This window comes from Macaca fascicularis, chromosome 9 (genome assembly GCF_037993035.2).
Source record: "Macaca fascicularis isolate 582-1 chromosome 9, T2T-MFA8v1.1".
NCBI classification, from domain to species: Eukaryota; Metazoa; Chordata; class Mammalia; order Primates; family Cercopithecidae; genus Macaca; species Macaca fascicularis.
The window spans coordinates 108,283,707-108,305,545 of NC_088383.1; the positions used below are offsets into that span (position 1 = coordinate 108,283,707).

General features: G+C 43.4%; 1 protein-coding gene across 2 annotated transcripts in view; it reads left to right on the forward strand.

Annotated features, from left to right (window-relative positions):
- The first annotated feature begins 6,466 nt into the window (after positions 1–6,466).
- The window catches only part of CNNM1 (cyclin and CBS domain divalent metal cation transport mediator 1), a 67,504-nt gene continuing 52,131 nt past the window's right edge, over positions 6,467–21,839 (forward strand). For both annotated transcript variants that reach the window (XM_005566161.4, XM_005566162.4), the window contains exon 1: positions 6,467–8,071. In XM_005566161.4, coding sequence (XP_005566218.1) covers positions 6,499–8,071 — 1,573 coding nt within the window. In that variant the 5' untranslated portion in view covers positions 6,467–6,498. The remainder of the gene's footprint in view (positions 8,072–21,839) is intronic.

Below are 21,839 nucleotides of genomic sequence, written 5' to 3' on the forward strand. Positions count from 1 at the left end.
ATTAGATCAATGGTGATTGTTGAACAAGTTTGTAAATATTCTTTAAAAATTAAATCACTGAATTTTACACTTTAAAGGGTCAATTTGGCTGAGTTCAGTGGTGCAGACCTGTAATCCCAGAATTTTGGAGGGCCAAGGTGGAAGAATCACTTGAGCCCAGGGGTTTGAAACCAGCCTAGGCAACATGGAGAGACTCCATCTCTACAAAAGTTTTTTTGATTTTAACAGAATTAGCTGGACATGGTGGTGTGCACCTGTAGTCCCAGCTACTGGAGAGGATCACTTGAGGCCAGGAGGTCAATAGGGCAGTGAGCTATGATCATGCCACTGCACTACAGGCAAGGTGACAGAACAAGACAGAATATAAAATAAAAGGGTGAGTTTTATGGTATGTAAATTGTATCTCAATAAAGGAAAAACACAAACCAATACTAAGTATTCTACAAGGATACATACATTCTTAAGGATATATCAATCAATATTGGAGTGGCTATCTGAAAGGGGAAGGGATGAGATTGGGGATTAGAATGGGGTAAGAGAGGCTTTTTATAGTTGATGATGCTAGTGTACCATCAATTATCAACTGAGGAAGATGATTAACTCAATTCTCTGTGCCTGTGATAAAACTAACAAACATACACCACCAACAACAACAACTGAGGGTGGGAGGAGGAAAGGAAAAAGGAAAAGCAAGTTTATAGTTTTAGTGAGGGAAAATGTGCTATAATGAGGAATAAAAAAAAAGTTTAGAGTCTACAGTGGTAAGAACATTGTAAGTGCAACTGGCCAGGCGCAGTGGCTCACACCTGTAATCCCAACACTTTGGGAGGCTGAAGCAGGCGGATCACTTGAGGACAGGAGTTCGAGACCAGCCTGACCAACATGGGGGAAGCCCGTCTCTACTAAAAATACAAAAAAAAAAAAAAAATTTAGCCAGGCAAGGTGGTGCATGCCTTTAATCCCAGCTACTTGGGAGGCTGAGGTACAAGAATCGCTGGAACCTGGGAGGCGGAGGTTGCAGTGAACCGAGATCGCCCCACCATACTCCAGCCCAGGCAACAGGGCAAGACTCTCTCAAAAAAAAAAAAAAAAAAAAAAAAGTGAGTGCAACTATGTAAAACGATGTATGTAAACAAACAAAAGTACAACAGATTGCTATAATGTAGTGTTGTGTAAAATAGTGTGATGTATTGGCAGTGCCTTGGCCATCCATTGTATAATCTTGGACACCAGTGTACTTAATTTCTCTGTAGCTCAGCCTCCTCATGTAAAATGGAAATTATAATAATAATACCTACTTCCAAAGGTTCTTATGAGAATTAAATGAGTTAATTTATGCATGATATATAGTGAGCCTTCTGTAAAGGTTACCTGGTATTATTGTTTTCCTAACTTTTGGAACTGTAGACCTTGGACTCAAACTATGTGTCTCATTGAGCTCCACTAGCCATTAATCATGTGACTTTCACAAAGTCACCCAATCTGAACCTCAATTTTCTCATCTATTGTGAGAAATAAAAGGGATAATGTTCTTGGCACATGCCAAACACTCAATGAATGCTAACGGGCCGGGCATGGTGGCTAATGCCTGTAACCTAGAACTTTGGGAGGCCAAGGTGGGCAGATCATATGAGGTCAGGAGTTCGAGACCAGCCTGGCCAACATGGCAAAACCTCGTCTCTCTCTACTAAAAATACAAAAATTAGCCGGGAGTGGTGGTGTGCTTCTGTAATCCCAGCTACTCAGGAAGCTGAGGCACAAAAATCGCTTGAACCCAGAGGCAAAGTTTGCAGTGAGCAGAGATCACGCCACTGCATTCCAGCTTGGGCAACAAAACGAGACCCTGCCTCAAAAAAAAAAAAAAAAAAAAAGCTAACAGATTATATTATTAGGAATATTACTAATATGCTGTCATAGTTTTAAAGTACAAAAAAGGAATAGAAGATACAAAATTTAATAATTTTATGTTCTTCCTATGTATAAATTCTTCCATTTTTATAACATCTAATTTTTGTGGATAGAGTTCTCAGACCCTCTTCTCTAGATGATGAGTCCCATACACCCTCAGGGCACTTTGAACAGCTCCTTCATGGGAGTAATTAATTAATTAGGCAGGTAGGCAATTTCTGGTTTATGTCTGTCTTCCTCAGGAGAATCTAAGCTCCAAGATGACAAAGATGGTGTCGGCTATGCCCAATATCTAGCACAAGGCCTGGCACTTTGTTGATTAACAAATATTTATGGAATGGATGAACAAGAAATGAAATAAACAAAAGCATTTTAACATGTACATTTTGAAATAACATAGTCATGATATTAAAAGTAAGTATTATTTCCTTCGTCTCTCCAAGAAGAGAGGAAGTGCCCATCTTGTAAGCTAAGAAGACAGTAACCATTCAGATTCTGGGGAGCTATTTTTGGCAGCTCTTCCTTAGGAGAATCACACTGCCTGAACCTGTCCCCAGGAATCCCTTCAGTTACAGCAGAGCTCTGGAAACCCAGTACTTTTCCAGAACCTCCTGTTCAGTAAAAGGAAAAGTACTCAGTCTCTCTAGATTATGTTCACACAGTGTATGTTAGTCCTTACTCTCTGACTCATGAAAGGGTAGGTAGCTTAAAACTGTCTTTCACTTCACAAATGAGGAAATGAGCCCAGAAAAGTGGATTGATTTTCCAAGCCTAACACTTGTTAATAATAGAGCTGGTGCAATTGGGAATAGGCTCATTCTTACATTTCTCTCTCTTTCTCAATACATCTGTAATACACATATATTTGATTTATTTAAATTACATTTATGAAAGATTTTTTATTACATTGGGGGAAAAGCCCTTGATGTGTTAAGCAACAGGAGCTGACTAGATTATATATATAATACCTATTCAATTATAAAATATATAATTATATGGAGAGCACATATGTGTATGTGTGTATGTATTTCTCAATTACTTATCTATGTAGAAAATGTGAAAAGGAGTATAAAAAATGTTAACAGTGTTTACCTCTGGTTGGTGGGTCATAGTGTATTTTTATTTATGTTTTTCTGCATTAAAACTTTTGTTAATAAGCATGTAATATTTTATAACCAGAAATTTCAGTTTCTTAATTCCTGCTCTAATCGTTTTTAAACATTTTATTTCAGTCAGCTCTACCAGGTAAAGGGAGCATCAACCTAGGCTCCAAAGAAGTTCTACCAGTCATTTAACCTGATCTGTAAAATGGGTATAATTATAGCTACTTCCCAGAGCTCTTGTGTATTGGAATAATAAATAAGAAATTCCTTCATAACTCTAAAGCTTGTTAAAGATGTTAAGTGGTATTGTAATGATGATAATGTTCTGTGGCCTAAAAGAGGTGGGAAAACCCTTAGGATAGCAGGTATCTTTGTGCTAAGAAGTTTAGGTTGGGAAGGGAAAGAAGTCTAAGTGTCAGGAGAGAAGTAAGAGCTTTTTTGCTCTTAAGAAAATCAGCTGGGTAGGTGGCTCACGCCTGTAATCCCAGTACTTTGGGAGGCCAAGGCGGGTGGATCACCTGAGGTCAGGAGTTCAAGATCAGCCTGGCCAACATGGTGAAACCCCATCTCTACTAAAAACACAAACATTTGCCAGGCATGGTGGCACACACCTGTAATCCCAGCTACTTGGGAGGCTGAGACAGGAGGATCGTTTGAACCCAGGAGGCGGAGGTTGCAGTAAGCCAAGATCGCACCACTGTACTCCAGCCTGGGTGACAGAGCATGACTCTGTCTCAAGGAAAAAAAAAAAAGAAAGTAAAACAATCATATGGTTGACCCCAGTTCTCTCCTTCCTCATACTTCCAATAAATCCCTCAATGTTCCCTCTTAAGATTAAACTTCCCTTCTGTCTCTTAAGTAGCCCATGCAAGAAGCAGCTTATAGTGGACAGGATCTAGTGTATTTTGAGACAATGGCATGTCACAAATGCCATGGAAAATGAGATTTCACACACAGGGATGATTTTTTACACTAAACAGAGGTGTCACGGGTCGTATGTAAAATAACTCCTTTTTAATTTATTAATTATTTTTAGAGACAAGGTTTCATGTTGTTGCCCAGGCTGGAGTGCAGTGATGCTATCATAGATCAATGCAGTTTTGAATTCCTGGGCTCAAGTGATCCCCTTGCTGCAGCCTCCCAAGTAGATGAAACTACAGGCATGTGTCACCATGCCTGGCTAAGTTTTTTAATTTTTAATTTTTTAGAGACTGGGTCTCCCTTCATTGTTCCGTCTGGTCTCTAACTCCTGGCCTCAAGAGATCCTCCCACTTCAGCCTACCAAGTAGCTGGGATTACTATATTTTAAAATGTAATACAGACTTAGGATAAATTTACCCAAGAGAAATAAAAATTTATGTTCTCACAAAAACCATCACACAAATGTTTATAGCCACTTTATTAATAATTGCTAAAAACTGGAAATAACTCAAATATTCCTTATTGAATGGATAAACAAACTGTCATACATCCATATAATGGAATGCTACTCAGCCATACAAAAGGATGAACTACTGAAAATCACAACAACAGATGAATCATAAATGCATTATGCTAACTTAGTAAAGGAATGGAGACTCAAAAAGGCTACAGACTGTATTCTCCATTTATATGATATTCCAGAAAAGAAAACTATAGGGGAGAACTGATCAGTAGTTCCCAGAAGATAAGACAGAGGGAGGGGTTGACTACAACAGGACAGTAAGAGAATTGGCAGGGTGGGGGGGTGGTGATGGGATTACTTTTTATTGTGATGGTTACATGTATATGCATTTGTCAAAAGTCATAGAACAGTACACCAAAAAGTGAATTTTACTATATAAAGTTTAAAAATAAATGTATAAAAATAATATAGTCCCAGGATAAATTCAAACAATACAAGGAATTTAATAAGAAACTCTCCCTCCTAGGTCTTTGTGATAATAGATCTATATTTTGGTTGCAGTGATGGTCACATACATCCATACATGTGATAAAATGATAGTGAACTATACACGCACACATTACACCAATATCAACTTCCTGCTTTTGATATTGTACTATCATTAAGATGTAACCGACCAGGCGCAGTGGCTCACACCTGTAATCCCAGCACTTTGGGAGGCCGAGGCACGCAGATCACCTTAGGTCAGGAGTTCGAGACCCGCCTGGCCAATGTGGTGAAATCCCATCTCTACAAAAAAAAATAATAATACAAAAATTAGCCAGGCATGGTGGCAAGCGCCTGTAATCCCAGCTACTGGAGGCTGAGGTAGGAGAATCGCTTGAACCTGGAAGGTGGAGGTTGCAGTGAGCCGAGATCCCGCCACTGCACTTCAGCCTGGGCAACAAAAGTGAAACTTCGTCTCACAATAAATAAATAAATAAATAAACAAATAAACAAACAAATAAAATAAAATAAAATAAAAGATGTAACCGGCGGGTCGTGGTGGCTCACGCCTGTAATCCCAACACTCTGGGAGGCCAAAGTAGATGGATCATCTGAAGTCAGGGGTTCGAGACCAGCTTGGCCAACAGGGTGAGACCCTATCTCTACTAAAAATACAAAAATTAGCTGGGCATGGTGGCGCACGCCTGTAATCCCAGCTACTCAGGAGGCTGAGATAGGAGAATCGCTTGAACCCGGGAGGTGGAGGTTGCAGTGAGCCAAGATTGTGCCACTGCACTCCACCCTGGGTAACAGAGCAAGACTCCGTCTCAAAATAAATAAATAAATAAATAAATCTCATATAAATGTGTGTGTACAAATTTATACATAAATAATTTTAACACAAATGGTAGCATATTATACTTGCTGTATCGGCTCCGGGACCTTACTTTGTTTCTACAATTACTTCAGAGATTTTTTTCCACATCACATATACAATGGATCCACCTCATTATTTTTTCTTGCCATATAGTATTCCATTGCACAGTGGTTTCATTTATTTCAACAGTTTCATATTGATGGACATTGGGATCTTAACTAAGAATTGAACTTAAATAATTCAGAAATTTTTACAATAATGAAAGGTCGGCTGGAGTTGAGCCTAAAAGTTTTCACATATTCAAGACTTGACTCCAGAATATTCTTTTGACCAGAAGGGGGAATGCAAGTGGCAGCAGAAGCAAAAAGCTGGGAAATTTCCCGGGCCAATGGGGAAGCAGTGGAGCCGGCAGGGAATTACTGCCGGGTAGCGGTTCGCAGAGGGGCACCTTACTTTTGGAGTAGGAGGCCGTCTTGCAAGCCGAGACTTTTCAGGCTGCAGCCCAGATATACCGAAGTGTGTATCCGCTACGCACAGTGTGGTGATGCCTGGCCACCTCCAGCCTCCCGCGGGGACCCCCTGCCCAGGCGGAGTCTGAATGCCCACCGCCACCAGCCCACGCGCGCAGTGGGCGTACACGTGGTGACCTGCCTGCGGCTGGGTTCCCGGCTCCGGCTCCTCCTCCCTCCAGCTCTCGCTCAGCTTTCTGCAGTATCACGTGCAGCAGCGCTGGTTGCAGGATGGCGGCGGCCGCGGCGGCGGCAGCAGCGGTGGGTGTCAGGCTCCGGGACTGCTGCAGCCGAGGCGCTGTGCTTCTGCTCTTCTTTTCCCTGTCTCCTCGGCCCCCGGCCGCCGCCGCCTGGCTGCTGGGCCTGCGGCCAGAGGACACTGCTGGAGGCCGCGTGTCCCTGGAAGGGGGCACCCTGCGCGCCGCCGAAGGCACCAGCTTCCTCCTGCGTGTCTATTTCCAGCCAGGACCGCCGGCGACCGCCGCACCGGTGCCCTCACCGACCCTCTCCTCGGGGGAAAATGGCACCGGCGACTGGGCTCCGCGACTCGTGTTCATCGAGGAGCCCCCGGGCGGTAGCAGCGTGGCCCCTAGCGCGGTCCCCACGCGCCCCCCGGGACCGCAGCGCTGCCGGGAGCAGAGCGACTGGGCATCGGACGTGGAAGTCCTGGGGCCCTTGCGTCCCGGGGGCGTGGCAGGCTCGGCCCTGGTCCAGGTGCGAGTGCGGGAGCTGCGCAAGGGCGAGGCGGAGCGGGGCGGCGCGGGCGGTGGCGGGAAGCTCTTTTCGCTCTGCGCCTGGGATGGGCGCGCGTGGCACCACCACGGTGCCGCCGGCGGCTTCCTGCTGCGCGTCCGCCCGCGGTTGTACGGCCCAGGCGGGGACCTGCTGCCCCCTGCGTGGCTGCGGGCGCTCGGGGCGCTCCTGCTGCTAGCCTTGTCGGCCCTGTTCAGCGGCCTGCGCCTGAGCCTGCTGTCGCTGGACCCGGTGGAGTTACGGGTGCTGCGGAACAGCGGCTCGGCCGCCGAGCAGGAGCAGGCGCGCCGCGTGCAGGCCGTTCGCGGCAGGGGGACCCATCTGCTCTGCACCCTGCTCCTGGGCCAAGCCGGAGCCAACGCGGCCCTGGCTGGCTGGCTGTACGCCTCGCTGCCGCCGGGCGTCGGGGGCACCGGGGAAGACTACAGCGAAGAGGGGATCCACTTCCCTTGGCTGCCGGCGCTCGTGTGCACCGGCGCGGTATTCCTGGGCGCCGAAATCTGCCCCTACTCAGTGTGTTCGCGGCATGGGCTGGCCATCGCCTCGCACAGCGTGTGCCTGACCCGGCTTCTGATGGCAGCCGCCTTTCCCGTGTGCTACCCGCTGGGCCGCCTGCTGGACTGGGCGCTGCGCCAGGAGATAAGCACCTTCTACACGCGGGAGAAGCTGCTGGAGACGTTGCGGGCCGCAGACCCCTACAGCGACCTGGTGAAGGAGGAGCTCAACATCATACAGGGTGCCCTGGAGCTGCGCACCAAAGTGGTGGAGGAGGTGCTGACCCCCCTGGGAGACTGCTTCATGCTGCGCTCAGACGCGGTGCTCGATTTCGCCACTGTCTCCGAGATCCTGCGCAGCGGCTACACTCGCATCCCAGTGTATGAGGGCGACCAGCGGCACAACATTGTGGACATTTTATTTGTCAAGGACTTGGCCTTCGTGGACCCCGACGACTGCACCCCGCTCCTCACTGTCACCCGCTTCTACAACCGGCCCCTGCATTGTGTTTTCAATGACACCCGACTGGACACGGTACTGGAGGAGTTTAAGAAGGGTGAGCAGGAGTCTATCTTCTCCCCCAACTCCTATCCCCTTCAAAGGTTTTATCCTTTCCTAACCACGTGAGGCTCTAGGTACCCAAAGCAATTTCTCTCCTATGGTACCAAAAACCCAAGGAAGACTCTACCTCTTGGCTCCCTGGCTATTTTCATCTCACTTCTACCTCACTTCTTGCTCCTGATTGAGCCCCAGGCCTCTTCCCCTCTACTTGACTCACAAGATGCAACATATTCCTTATTTATTTCATTCCACCAGTGTTTTTCCAACGCCTACCAAGTGTCAGATACTGTGTAGGTCGGAGATAGCCCTTGAAGGTCATTGCATAGCTCCCCACCTATTACAGGAGGCACCTCTACAGGTTCCCATACAAGCAGCCTTTGCTTTAAACTCCCAGGGCTGAAAGCTATTTACAGAGCAAACTAGTCCCATTGCTGGACAGCTCCAGTGGCTGACAATGTCTTCCCCATATAGAGCAGAAATTTGTGTCTCCAAATCCTCCTAACTCTTCTGCCTTTTAAATCATGTAGACTAAACTCAAACACCTTAGACATTCTTCCCCATATTTAACTTCCCATCAGGTATTGGCTGCACACATATCAAGTACTCAGGTTCAGGGCCTGGTGCGGTGGCTCATGCTTGTAATCCCAGCACTTTGGGAAGCTCAGGCGGGAGGATTACTTAAGCCCAAGAGTTCAAAGCTGCAGTGAGCTGTAATCCCACCACTGTACAAAAGAACAAGACGCTGTCTTTGAGGGGGGAGGGAAGTACTCAGATTGGGGGTTAAAAGTTGACTAAGGCAGTAGGATCCTTGTAATTCTGGGAACTGTGGTCCTGTGAAATAGGATAGATCTGAACCTGAAGAAATATTCTGGGTAGAGGAGATCCTAGAAAACTTGCATACCCAAATGAGTGGGGTTTCCTTCAGTGCAGTCACCATCCTCCAACCCTCCTCCCCAAACTCAGGCTTGATGTCATGCTTATAACTTGTTTACTTCATGTCTGAGTTTGTCTTCAGAAAATGCCTTCTGGTGACTATAAATTCACTCAAGAAAAATCAGCCTGGGTACATTAGAGTCACTCTTCTTGGCATTACACAGTTTGACTGCCCCCCTAGTTCACCAGATTTCACCCAGAACCCTTGACTGTTTTTTAAAATCAAATCTACTTTCAAGAATCAACATTGAGACCATTCAAAAGACTATCTCACAAACCCTGAAAGCAACTCCAGACATCATAATTTGAAAACAGGGACACAATTAGAATAAATGTAGAACTTTCCAGAATGACTCCTCTGAAGGAGGCACTCATCTGATATGAGTTGGAATGTTTATTAAAAACAAAAACCAAAAAAATCAATCCCTTGACTTCAGATTCAGGCTTCAGATCTAGCTTCCTTGTGGCTAGCAGTACTCTCATTTGACTGCATTTTGTATAAATTTTTTTGTCAAAAATGTAATCCATGATGATTTGAGCCCAAGGCTGCAGTGAGCTATGATTATGCCACTGAACTGTAGCCTGGATTACAGAGCAAGACCCTGTCTCAAAAAAGAAAGAAAGAAAGCGAGAAAGAGAGAAAGGATGGAAGGAAAGAAGGAAGGAAGGAAGGAAGGAAGGAAGGAAGGAAGGAAGGAAGGAAGGAAGGAAGGAAGGAAGGAAGGAAGGAAGGGAGGGAGGGAGGGAGGGAGGGAGGGAGGGAGGGAGGGAGGGAGGATGCGAGGGAGGGAGGGAAGGGGGGGAGGGAGGGAAGGAAGGAAGGAAAGAAGGAAGGAAGGAAGGAAGGAAAGAAGGAAGGAAGGAAAGAAGGAAGGAAAAGGAAAAATTCAATCTCACTACTTTAACATCATAAATAATCTTTAGAACTTTGAATACAAACAAATCTGGGGTCTTGTTCCTGCCACAATATTTTGAAATCATATTAAATATTAAAATGTAGCCTGGGAGGGGGGAAAAGGTCTAAAAGCTACTTTCAGTCTCAGATTTGAGAGAACAGCCCTAGACTTTGTGTTGGTATGATGAAAAGGGAGAGAAATGTATATATGGCAGCTATTTTAGTCCATTTTCGGCTGCTGTTTCACCCTGTTCAGTCCATCTCACCTTAATCCTTGCATTCATAGCTCCCACTGCAACTTGAGGTTCATCTATCCACTCTTAGAATTGTGCTGATATTTTGTGTATCTTAGAGAAGTAGGGTCTTAGATCTGGGCATTGGGGGGCATAAACCACAGAAATTTATTTTGTCAAAGATCTGGAGGCTAGCAGTCTGAGATCAAGGTGTCTGGGCAGGTTTGGTTTCTTCTGAGGCATCTCTCCTTGTCTTGCAGTCACCACCTTCTGTGTCCTGACATGGTATTTCCTCTGTATGCATGCATCCCTGGTGTCTCCTTGTGTGACCAAATTTTCTCTTCTAGCAGGGACACCAGTCAGATTGGATTAGGCCCACCCTACTGGCCTCATTTTAACTCAGTCACCTCTTAAAAGTGATAGTTAAGACACAGAGCAGTGTGTCATTGTCATATGCTGGCAGAAGATATTTTAAATGAAACTCCTATGAACTCATTCATTCACTTGTTTAGGTTTTTTTGTTTGTTTTTTGTTGTTGTTGTTGTTCGTTTGTTTGAGACAGAGTTTCACTCTGTCGCCCAGGCTGGAATGCAGTGGCGCCATCTCGGCTCACTGCAACCTCTGTCTCCTGGGTTCAAGCAATTCTTCTGCCTCAGCCTCCCAAGTAGCTGTGAGTACAGGAGTACAGCACCAAGCCTGGCTAATTTTTGTATTTTTAATAGAGAGCCACTGCACCCAGCCTCATTTACTATTTTTTAAACATCTGTACAGTTTTAGGCAACAGGGGAGACAAGAAGACTGTCCTCAGGAGGTTAGCAATATACAGGGCATAATGAGCAGTGTTTTGAAGTAGGAATTGTCATATCAACTCTTATATCCCCAGCACCTTACACAGTGCCTTGTACATAGTAAGCTGTTCCAAAAAGTTGATATTGATCTGAAATGAATCCCTGTTCAGAGTTTCTAAATGTGGTCTGAAAAAAGTTCCTTTAGTGTTCTATTAATGGCTACTTTGTTTTTACGTAGATCACTAAAGAGAAGCAAGCCATTATAGAGAATACTATGCCAAGGAAGATATTTCCACTTCCTTTCATAGCCTTGCTACTTCCTCAAAGTAAGGTCCATGAAAGAGCAGCATGAGTCTCACCTGGGAACATATTAGAAATGCAGAATTTTATGCCTTACCCTAAATCCACTGAATGAAAATCTGCATTCTAGCAAGCCTCCAGGTGGCTCCTATGTGACATTAAAGTTTGAGAAGCATTGCCTTCAGAGACCCCTTATTAACAGTGTTTGGTAGATCTGCTTAGGATAGAATATGAGACATAATGAAGAAGGTGGATGTCCTCAGGCTGCAAGCCGTATAACATAGTGGTCATTTTCTTTAGGAGTTATACATTTGCACCATAGGTTAGGAGATGAAAGCTGGGTTGAACTGCTTTTCTTTGCCTTTAAAAATAACTTTTTTGGCTGGGCACGGTGGCTCACGCCTGTAATCCCAGCACTTTGGGAGGCCGAGGTAGGTGGATCACCTGAGGTCAGGAGTTGGTGACCAGCCTGGCCAACATGGTGAAACTTCATCTCTACTAAAAATACAAAAATTAGCCAGGTGTGGTGGCACACACCTGTAATCCCAGTTAATTGGCAGGCTGAGACAGGAGAATTGCTGAGATAGGAGGCGGAGGTTGCAGTGAGCCAAGATTGCACCACTGTACTCCAGCCTGGGTGACAGACCAAGACTCTGTCTCAAAATAAATAAATAATTAATTAAAAAATAATTTTTAAAGCAGGTCTTTAATAGCTCTTCCATTTTTCTTACTTCCTTGCATCTCAAGTAACTTAACCACCAACAAATCCCTTAGAAGGTAGAAGAATGATATTAATAGAAGCCACAGTTACCATTAATTGAGCACTATCAGTTCTTCCAGGCACCATGCCAGGCCCTTTACATACTCAGAACAACCCTCCTGGGTAGATGTTATTAACCCCATTTTACAGTTGAAGAAACTAAAGCTCGGATCAATAACATGACCTGTACAACTTTCCATAACTAATAACTGACTGAATTGTGATGTGAACTACATCTGTAGGACCCCAAAGCCTGTTCTTTCCCTGCTTCACCCATCTTATTCCTTCCTCCATCCTGGAATGCCTGCCACCCACAGGGTTCAAAGGTAGCTTTTTCACCTCTGATTGCTGCCCATGGCTGATTCACCTCCAGTTTCTGGAGGTCAGTGATGTAGCTTTATAATTACAGTAATTGCTAACATGCATATTGCGCTTGACAGAACATTTCTATATACCTTCTCTTGTCCAATCTTAAACAACTCTGCAGTTACAGGTGATGATATGGGATTTTATCTTTTTACTTCTTACGAGTTGCAAGTCTTTAGCAGTGGGGAAGAGGAAAATGGTTTTTCACACTAGAGTGCTAGGTTTACAAAAGGGAACAATATTTCTCCCCACTGAACTGTAAGTTCATTGAGGGCAGAGAATGAATCTTATTTACTTTGTATTATCAGGGCAAGTACAGTGACCACCATGGCTAGGGGATGTATAAACATTTATTGAATAAATGGTTTTAAATACCTAACTTCTATATTTCTATGTTTGAGTGAGGTGACCTCTAAGTACAGAATAGTTAATGTTGTTCCTTAATCTCAGCAAATCTCTCCTCTTCCTCTTCATGGGCCTCTATCCCCAATAAGTGGCATCACTTGTGCCTTTAGTCACCCAGGCTAGAACGCTCTCCTTTGCATTCACCTCATCCTATTAATCATTGTCTTAGTCTGCATAGGCTGTCATCACAAAATAGCATAGACTGGTGACTTAAACAACAGAAATTTGTTTTCTCACAATTCGAGGCTTCAAAGCCAAGACCAAGGTTCTGGCCAACTCAGTTTCTGGTAAGGACGCTCTTCCTGGCTTGCAGATGGGTGCCTTCTCTCCATGGCCTTTCCTCAGTGCATGCCCACAGAGAGCAAGAGGTTCTGGTCCTCCCTTCTTAGAAAGACACCAGTCCTGTTGGATTAGGGCCCACCCTTATGCCCTCATTTAATCTTAACCACTGTACTTCCTTAGAGGCCTCTCTGGGGATTGTTAGGGCTTCAACATACGAATTTTGTGGGAAGACAAGCATTCAGTCCATAACAATCACCAAAGCTGGTCAAATAATTGGATGCCAATATTGCATCCAGCTGCAGTCATATGTCATTTTGGTCAATGATGGGCTGCATGTACAATGGTGGTCCCATAAGATTACACTAGAGCTGAAAAATTCCTATCACCTAGTCATATCCTAGTAGTCATAACACCTAACATCGTCGTAAGGCAACACATTACCTTTACTGTGTTTAGATATGCAAATACTTACCATTGTGTTACAATTACCTACAGTATTCAGTACAGTAACATGCTCTACAGGTTTGTAGCCTAGGAGCAATAGGTTATAACAGATAGCCTATATGTGTAGTGCACTATATCCTCTAGGTTCTGTGTGAGTACATTTTATGACGTTCACACAATCATGAAATTGCCTAGCAATGAATTTCTCAGAGAGTGTCTCCATAGTTAAGCAGTACATGACGATTTCTTAAACCTGTACATAATTTCTTCCACTATTTCTTCCACTTAGTTATTCACTGATTTTATTCAACAAATAGTTGTGTTGGCACAGTGGAGAACACCACCAACATAGTCCTTGTCTGCATAGAGCTTCATTCTAATACAGGAGACAGAAATTAAGCAAACAGGATAGTGATTAAGAACATAAGATTTGGCCGGGCGTAGTAGCTCACACCTGTGATTCTAGCACTTTGGGAGGCCAAGGCAGGTGGATCATTTGAGGTCAGGAGTTAGAGACCAGCCTGCCAACATGGTGAAACCCCGTCTCTACTAAAAATACAAAAATTAGCTGGGCAGCAGTGGTGCACACCTGTAATCCCAGCTACTCAGGAGGCTGAGGCAGGAGACTTGCTTGAGTCTGGGAGGCAGAGGTTGCAGTGAGTCAAGATCATGCCACTGAACTCCAGTGCGGGCAACAGAATGAGACCCTGTCTCAAAAAAGGAACATAAGACTTACTAGAATGCCTGAGTTGATACTGGCCCTGGGCAAATTACTTAACTGTTTATGTCTGTTTCATTATTTCAAATGAAAATAATACTAATATTTACTCATAAGATTGTGTGAAATATTAAGACTATTGCATTATGCTAACTTACTACCTGTCATATAAGTACTAAGTAGATGTTAGCTATGATTATTAAATATAAACACAAGTCTATTACTCATTTATGCAAATGCCTCCTAAGAAGTTACACTTTTTCACATTTTTGTCTCCCTCAAATTCATTCTCTCCAGTGCCACTAAAATAATCTCCAGTAACATCACTGCTTAAAACCCTTCTGCAGCTCCCCACTGCCTACGGGAGAAGAGCTAAGCTGGTAAGGCAGCCAGCAATGCACTCATGACCTGCTTCCTGCCCTCCCCTTCGGCCTCATCGCTCACCACTCCCTGCCACAGCTTTACCCTCCAGCAACGCTGAACTCTGTGGTGCACTGTGCTATTCTTGTCTTTGTCCCTTTATTCACACTGGACTTCTGTCAGGAATATGCTTTGCCTGACTAATTCATTGCCAGCTCTTTAATACTCAGCTCAGAGGCCACCTCCTCTGGGAAACTTCTCCTATAAACCCCAAAATACAAAAATAGATGTTTTGGCCAGCTTCATTGTTTTATGTGCATATCTCAATCATTGAACTAACAAGCTGTACTATCAGTGTGTATTTATAAGTGCCTCTCACCCATATAATGAGCATCTCCAGGGCAAGACTATCTTATCTATCTTTGTAGCTCCAGCAGCTAACGATGGATATGACACATAGTACATTTTCAATAAACGTTTGTTTAAAGACTGAATGGATGACTAAAGGAGTTCAACTTTAATATAGTGGAAGAGATCTGCAGAGCACTAGTAAATGAATTAAATCATTTTGCACTACGCAGCAGAACAAATCAAACTTAGACGTTTGTTAGTGTTAGAAGAAAAGTGTTGCATATATTGTTTCTCAGTTTCTTTAGGTACAGCTATTAATATTTATTACAACAATTTCTTTTCACATGTAAAGCACTGTGCTAAGAGTTAGGGGTATGAGATAAAAATCTCTGTTCCCGAGGAGCCTAGAGCATAGTGGATGAGTAGTACTTCCCTTTGCAAAGCTAGAAGGCAAGCTGGACACTCACCTTTCCCATGACTTCCAGTGACCTTGAACTTACAAGTCACGTCTCAGTATATAAGTACAGGATATGGGTAAGACGGACCTTGGTACATAAAGCATTAAAATGAAAGTGCTATACTAGAAATGCAAAAATGCAATGGGAACATGGAGGATACAATAACTATGACTAGGTGGCATTTTCTTTTTTTTGAGATGGAGTCTCACTTTGTCGTCCAGGCTGGAGTGCAGCGGCATGATCTCGCCTCCCAGGTTCAAGTGATTCTCCTGCCTCAACCTCCCGAGTAGCTGGGACTCCAGGCATGTGCCACCATGCTCGGCTAAATTTTTGTATTTTAGTAGAGACGGGTTTTCACCGTGTTGCCCAGGGTGGTCTCGAACTCCTGAGCTCGTCAGGCAATCTACCAGCCTCAGCCTCCCAAAGTGCTAGGATTAGAGGTGTGAGCCACTATATCCAGTCATATTTTGCTTTTATAAATTTTTTACTGAAGTTTATCTTTCTATAATTTATACAGAAAAAAATTTAAATATAGAATAGTAGAAAAAAGAAGTATGAAAATCATGTGAGGATAATCATCGCACTGTCCTGAAATAGTAACTCAATATTTTGTCATATTAAAAATATATTGCACATAATAACAATCTTAATGAAATTCTTAAAAAGAAAACAAAGGAAAAACCCATTGTCCTGCCATCAAGCACAAATCAAATGTCCCATTCTAATCCTAACAGTGATTTTCTTATAGGATGGTATTTTTGCTATAGTTTCCTCAGGGTTGAGTTCTATAATTTGGGAAGACTAATTTTAAAAATGGAGCCGTAGAGATTTATCATACTTCTTAAATTTACTACTCTATTATTGGATTGCTTTTAGGAGACACCGAGTCCTGTATAGACAACAGGGGAAAGAAATAAAGCTTTGTTCTGAAGTCAAAGACTTCTGAGTAATACAGCACTGACTGACATTTAACTCAATTAAACATTTTAGCTTTGCTGGACTAGTAACACCATCTTTGCAAACAACAGAGCACAACTCATGTATGCTAGGTTGTTCCACCTATGCACTAGCATGGCTGTAACACAGTCTACTGCACAATCCCTACTCAGTCTTTGCTTATTCATTGATTCATTCAGTAAACATTTTTTGAACTCCTGCTTTGGGCCAGGCATTGTACTAGACTCTGGAAATACAGTGGTGAGGTAGGCAGACATTATGGAGCTAAAAATATCCTCTTCCATCTTTGGTCTTCCTGCAAGTGGTCTGTTGCCTAAAGTAGGGATCCCCAACCCCCAGACTGCAGACCAGTACCAGTTTGTGGCCTGGTAGGAACTGGGCCGCACAGTGGAAGGTGAGCAGTGGGCAAGCATTACTGTCTGAGCCCCACCTCCTGTCAGATCAACTGGGGCTTTAGGAGCGAGAACCTTATTGTGAATTGTACATGCAAGGAATCTAGGTTGCATGCTCCTTATGAGAATCTAATGCCTGATGATCTGAGGTGGAACAGTTCCATCCCCAAACCATCCCCCCTCCCACCCCAGTTCGTGGAAAAATCATCTTCCACAGAACCAGTCCCTGGTGCCGAAAAGGTTGGGGATCTCTGGCCTAAAGCGTGTCCAACCAGCCAGTAAGTGCTCCTGGCCCAGACACACAATGTGACCTTTTCACTGCAGAATAATCTAGTCCAAAAAGCCAATGTTTTACTTTACACTCCAAATGCTGACCTTAGCTATTTTTTCAGGAAGAATAACCATTCCATTGCTTAATTCTATAAAAACCTGCCAAAACATTAGTACTATATTCTTTGTCTTCCATAAAAGAAAATAAAATTTTTCATTCACAATTACATTTCACTGGTGTAAATAGACATATTACATTTTTAAATGTGTTAAATGTTGCTAAATAATAATTAGTAAAATGTATAATGAGATGCTTACTTTCTAAACAATAGAGCAAACAGTAAACAAAGCGTAGTCCATTGTAATACAGAGAAAGAATGAAAGGAAACGAAAAAGGGAAAGTAATTAATATTCAAGATGATAAACTTGTGGGGTTTCTTCCTTTAAACATTTTCATTGTGATTGTTATAATATTGTTATATTCTTTTTTTTCCAGCCTGGCAAAAGAAATGCCAGGTAACAATAGAATCTGAACTGGAAGGGGCACTAATAAAACCTGTGAGAGAATCTCATTCACACTTTTTTCCAATTTAGTTATCTTTTCCAGGCCATACCAGCCTTCATTGTCAAACTTTATTTATCTATCTAAATCCCACAGGCTGCAGTTAAATTCCATTTTTTCTATTTATCATCCTTTGTGAGTATTCTTTCATTTGAAGAATATCATAGCTCATCTCAATTCCATTTTTTAGCTGCCAAATACATTTGATTGTGTTTCTCGCTCCCTTAAAGCATTTGGGTGTCTCCGAGGAAGGTCTGTGGGTTTTCCTAGTAGTACTCTCTTAAACTGAGTTCCTTCTAGGCCCATGTCTGGGGATTCTGAGACCTTCAATAACAACTCTAAATTCTCTTTTTATTTGCTGCTGTTATGCTGCTTTTCAAAATGAGATTCTCCTCAATTTTATTCTTTTCTTTTCTTTCTTTCTTTTCCTTTCTTTCTTTCTTTCTTTCCTTCCTTCCTTCTTTCCTTCCTTCTTTCTTTCTTTCTCTCCCTCCGTCCCTCCATCTCTCTCTCTCTCTGTCTCTCTTTCTTTCTTTCTTCCTTTCTCTCTCTGTCTCCTTCCTTCCTTCCTTCCTTCCTTCCTTCCTTCCTTCCTTCCTGTATTGAATGGCCATTCTTCCCTGTCAGGCCTGTGTTAGGCACTGGGGATGCAGTGTGGACAAGACCGACACCATTCCTGCCCTCCTAGGGCTTGCAGTCGAGTAGGAGAGAGACACCAAGCCATAAATAATTACAAATTGTCCTAAGTGAGTTGAAGAAAAAGTATAGGGAGCTCTGAACATATAATAGATAGACTTGGTCTTATAGGTAAAGATAGACTGTCCCTCACCAAGTAGTATTTGAGCTGAATCCTAAAGGACGGTGAGAAGGCATTCATCAGAGGAGGAGCTTCCCAGGAGACAGGAACAGACATACAAAGGCCCTGAGGAAGAAGAGCCAGCATGGGTGCCATGCCAGGCTCTTGGGCTGTGTAACATCCAGGAGGGAAAGTACCACCTCTGCCAGCCACCCTCCCATTTTCCCCCATTGACTCTCAACATCATCTGGGCAGATCAGTTCAGTAGCATGTACTGAGTACCAGGCTCGGCAGATAGACATCGATATAAATGCAGTGCTGACCCTGCCCTCCAGGAACAAGAAAGAAGGAAGGGTCATGATGGAAATGATAATACAAAGCAGCCTGGGGTCCAGGCAATGGAATCCAGAAATTCACCACAGAAAACATCTGTGGGTGAAAAGGAAAAGGAGAAATAGTCCTTGGATGATCTGAGAAAACTTTTCTGAGAAAGTGGAATTTCAGCTCAGCCTTAAAAGAAGGAGAAGGACCCTGCTAAGCAATTATGAAGGGAAAGAACGTTCCAGCTGAGGCAGGAGTTTGAGGTGAAAAAGAAAGGCAGAGAGGGAGCTGACACTGTGTCTGAACACTGGGAAAGCCATTATCATAATGCTGCTTTTATTCCAGCAAAATGGGGAGCTAGGCAGCAGGAGATATTTGTCAAACATAATTTTGTTTCCTTCAAATGCTAAAACCGTATGTTTTCACCATTTTTGATGGTGATATTTCTGAAATGTTTTATACCCATTCCTGCCTTCCTTAACAAAGGATTCTAAATATAACTTAATTTTTTCTTGATGACGCAGGATCATGATCATGAGAGTATAGTTATTTTATGCTGTATTCCCTATTTTTTACATTTTTCTCTGTCCTCTGGCTAACAGCTCTTAGTTCTCTTTGAACCTGCCTCCAGCAAATCCCTGCTCCACCATTCTCCACAAACCCACTCTTCCTGTGTTCATCTCACTTATAGTTTCTGTTGCACTGATAAACTAAGTGAATACCATGTTGAGAATCATGTGCCTAATATACAGTATGCTTCAATCAGTACTCGTTGGTTAAATGATTTTGACTATAAGCCTAGGGTATGGAGTCAATGGAGAGACCTGGGACAGTTCTTTCTGGGACCATATTCAAAACAGTGGGAAGTCAGACCTCCAGATAATGGGTTGTTACTCTGCTATTTTTACAGTGTTGCTTAGCAAGCCAAACCACCAACTGGCTTAGATTCTAGTGACGAACAACTATTTTTTCATGCCCTAGTGCTGTTGGTTACCATGGTGCTTTGGATGACACGGTTGGCTTTTTTATAATTGCCTTTAGTGGCTCAAGAAGTTATTTTGTGATAAAGGTGTTGATTATTTCTGATAAAGTAGAGCAGGATAATTACTATAAAGCACAGCCTTTTTTTTAAGCTACAGAAAGGGACAGTTTTGTTTTTCCAAATCAAGGTGATTGCTGCACGATTGGTAGAATAACATTTTTGTGTTTCTCTTCCTGATTTAGTAGAGAGTGATTTCACTTGATTGTATAGGTTTAAAAAAAAAAATCTAGCATGTGTCAGGGTAGCTATTTCTCATCTCATTCCAAAGGAGGCTTTCAAATATTAAGATACAAAGATTAGGAGCTCGGAGCCCTTCATAAACACAGGAGGCTCTAACTGTTAGCACTGTTAAAATTCTGGTATATATCATTGCAAAGAAGTACCCTGTGAAACCAAACTGTTTTATAGCCCAGAGCTGTTTAGACTTATAAAAGCATAGAATTTTAGAACCAGAAATGGAACCTGGTCCCACCTTTTTTTTTTTTTTTTTTTGAGATGGATTCTCATTTTTGTCACCCAGGCTGGAGTGCAGTGGCACGATTTTGGCTCACTGCAACCTCCACCTCCCAGTTTCAAGCAATTCTCCTGCCTCAGCCTCTTAAGTAGCTGGGATTATTGGCACCCACCACCACTCCTGGCTGATTTTTGTATTTTTAGTAGAGACGGGGTTTCACCATGTATGTCAAGCTGGTCTCAAACTCCTGATCTCAGGTGATCTGCCCACCTCAGCCTCCCAAAGTGCTGGGATTACAGGCATGAGTCACCGTGACCGGCTGGTACATCTTTTATGACTGAGAAAGCTGAGGCACAGAAAGGACAAATACTAAAAAGAGCAATGATAATCCCTCATAGTTGCAAAGGCATTACGTTTATTTATTGGCAAATGTTTTTAATGGCCATATAAACAAATATCACAGCCATATAAACAAAATGTCCAATTTAATAATTCATTTTGTGCTCACCATAAATGTGAGGTCAGCATTTTTTACCCCTGTTTTGTATATGCAGCACCAGAGATCTAAAGACAGAAGTGTCCTGCTCAATGTTAGTGACAGAGGTGGAACCAGAACTCACATGTCTGACTTGCCATCTCAGACCATGGAGTCATGGACACAGACAGAGGGGCCCAGAGGGCTGAACGCAGATCCCAGCACCTTCGTTGACTAGCTAGGACTGGGGCAGTTCACTATATCACTCTGAGACTTGTCTTCCTTCTTTTTTGTTTTGTTTTGTTTTTTTGTTTTGAGATGGAGTCTCCCTCTGTTGCCCAGGCTGGAGTGCCGTGACATGGTCTCGGCTCACTGTAAACTCTGCCTCCTGGGTACCTGCCACCATGCCCAGCTAATTTTTGTTTTGTTTTGTTTTTTAGTAGAGAGAGGGTTTCACTATATTGGCCAGGCTGGTCTCAAACTCCTTACCTCAGGTGATCAGCCCGCCTCGGCCTCCCAAAGTGCTGGGATTACAGGCATGAGTCACTGCGCCCGGCCTATTCCCCTTTTAAGAAGAAAGAAGATAGGCCAGGTGTGGTGGCTCACCCCTGTTATCCCAGCACTTTGGGAGGCTGAGGTGGGCGGATCACCTGAGATCAGGAGTTCAAGACCAGCCTGGTCAACATGGTGAAACCCCATCTCTACAAAAATATAAAAATTAGCCAAGCATGATGGCGGGTGCCTGTAATCCCAGCTACTCAGGAGGCTGAGGCAGGAGAATCACTTGAACTGGGGAGGTGGAGGTTGCAGTGAGCTGAGATCATGCCATTGCACTCCAGCCTAGGCAACAGAGCGAGACTCCATCTACAAAAAAACAAGGAGGGGTGGGGGGAATAGTGATACTACATTGTGAGTTTACTGTGAAGGCTGAAGACAATTCCTGTATAGCCCTAAAGAGACTCCACCATTTGCCTCTTACTTCCCTGATCTAGTTAAATGAATTGTATACAGTTAGTCATCTTGTATAACAAGTTCTTTCTCTCTCTGATCCAGCCCATGTAAAACTGTATATAATAAGAAAACAAAATTGAAAGCTGTTTACTTTGGGTAGGGCCCAGGGGATGAAAATTGGGCCGTGGGAGGTTCCTTCTATTTCTTTTATCCTGTCGTCAGTTAGAATTCAGTTTCCTCCCCCATCACT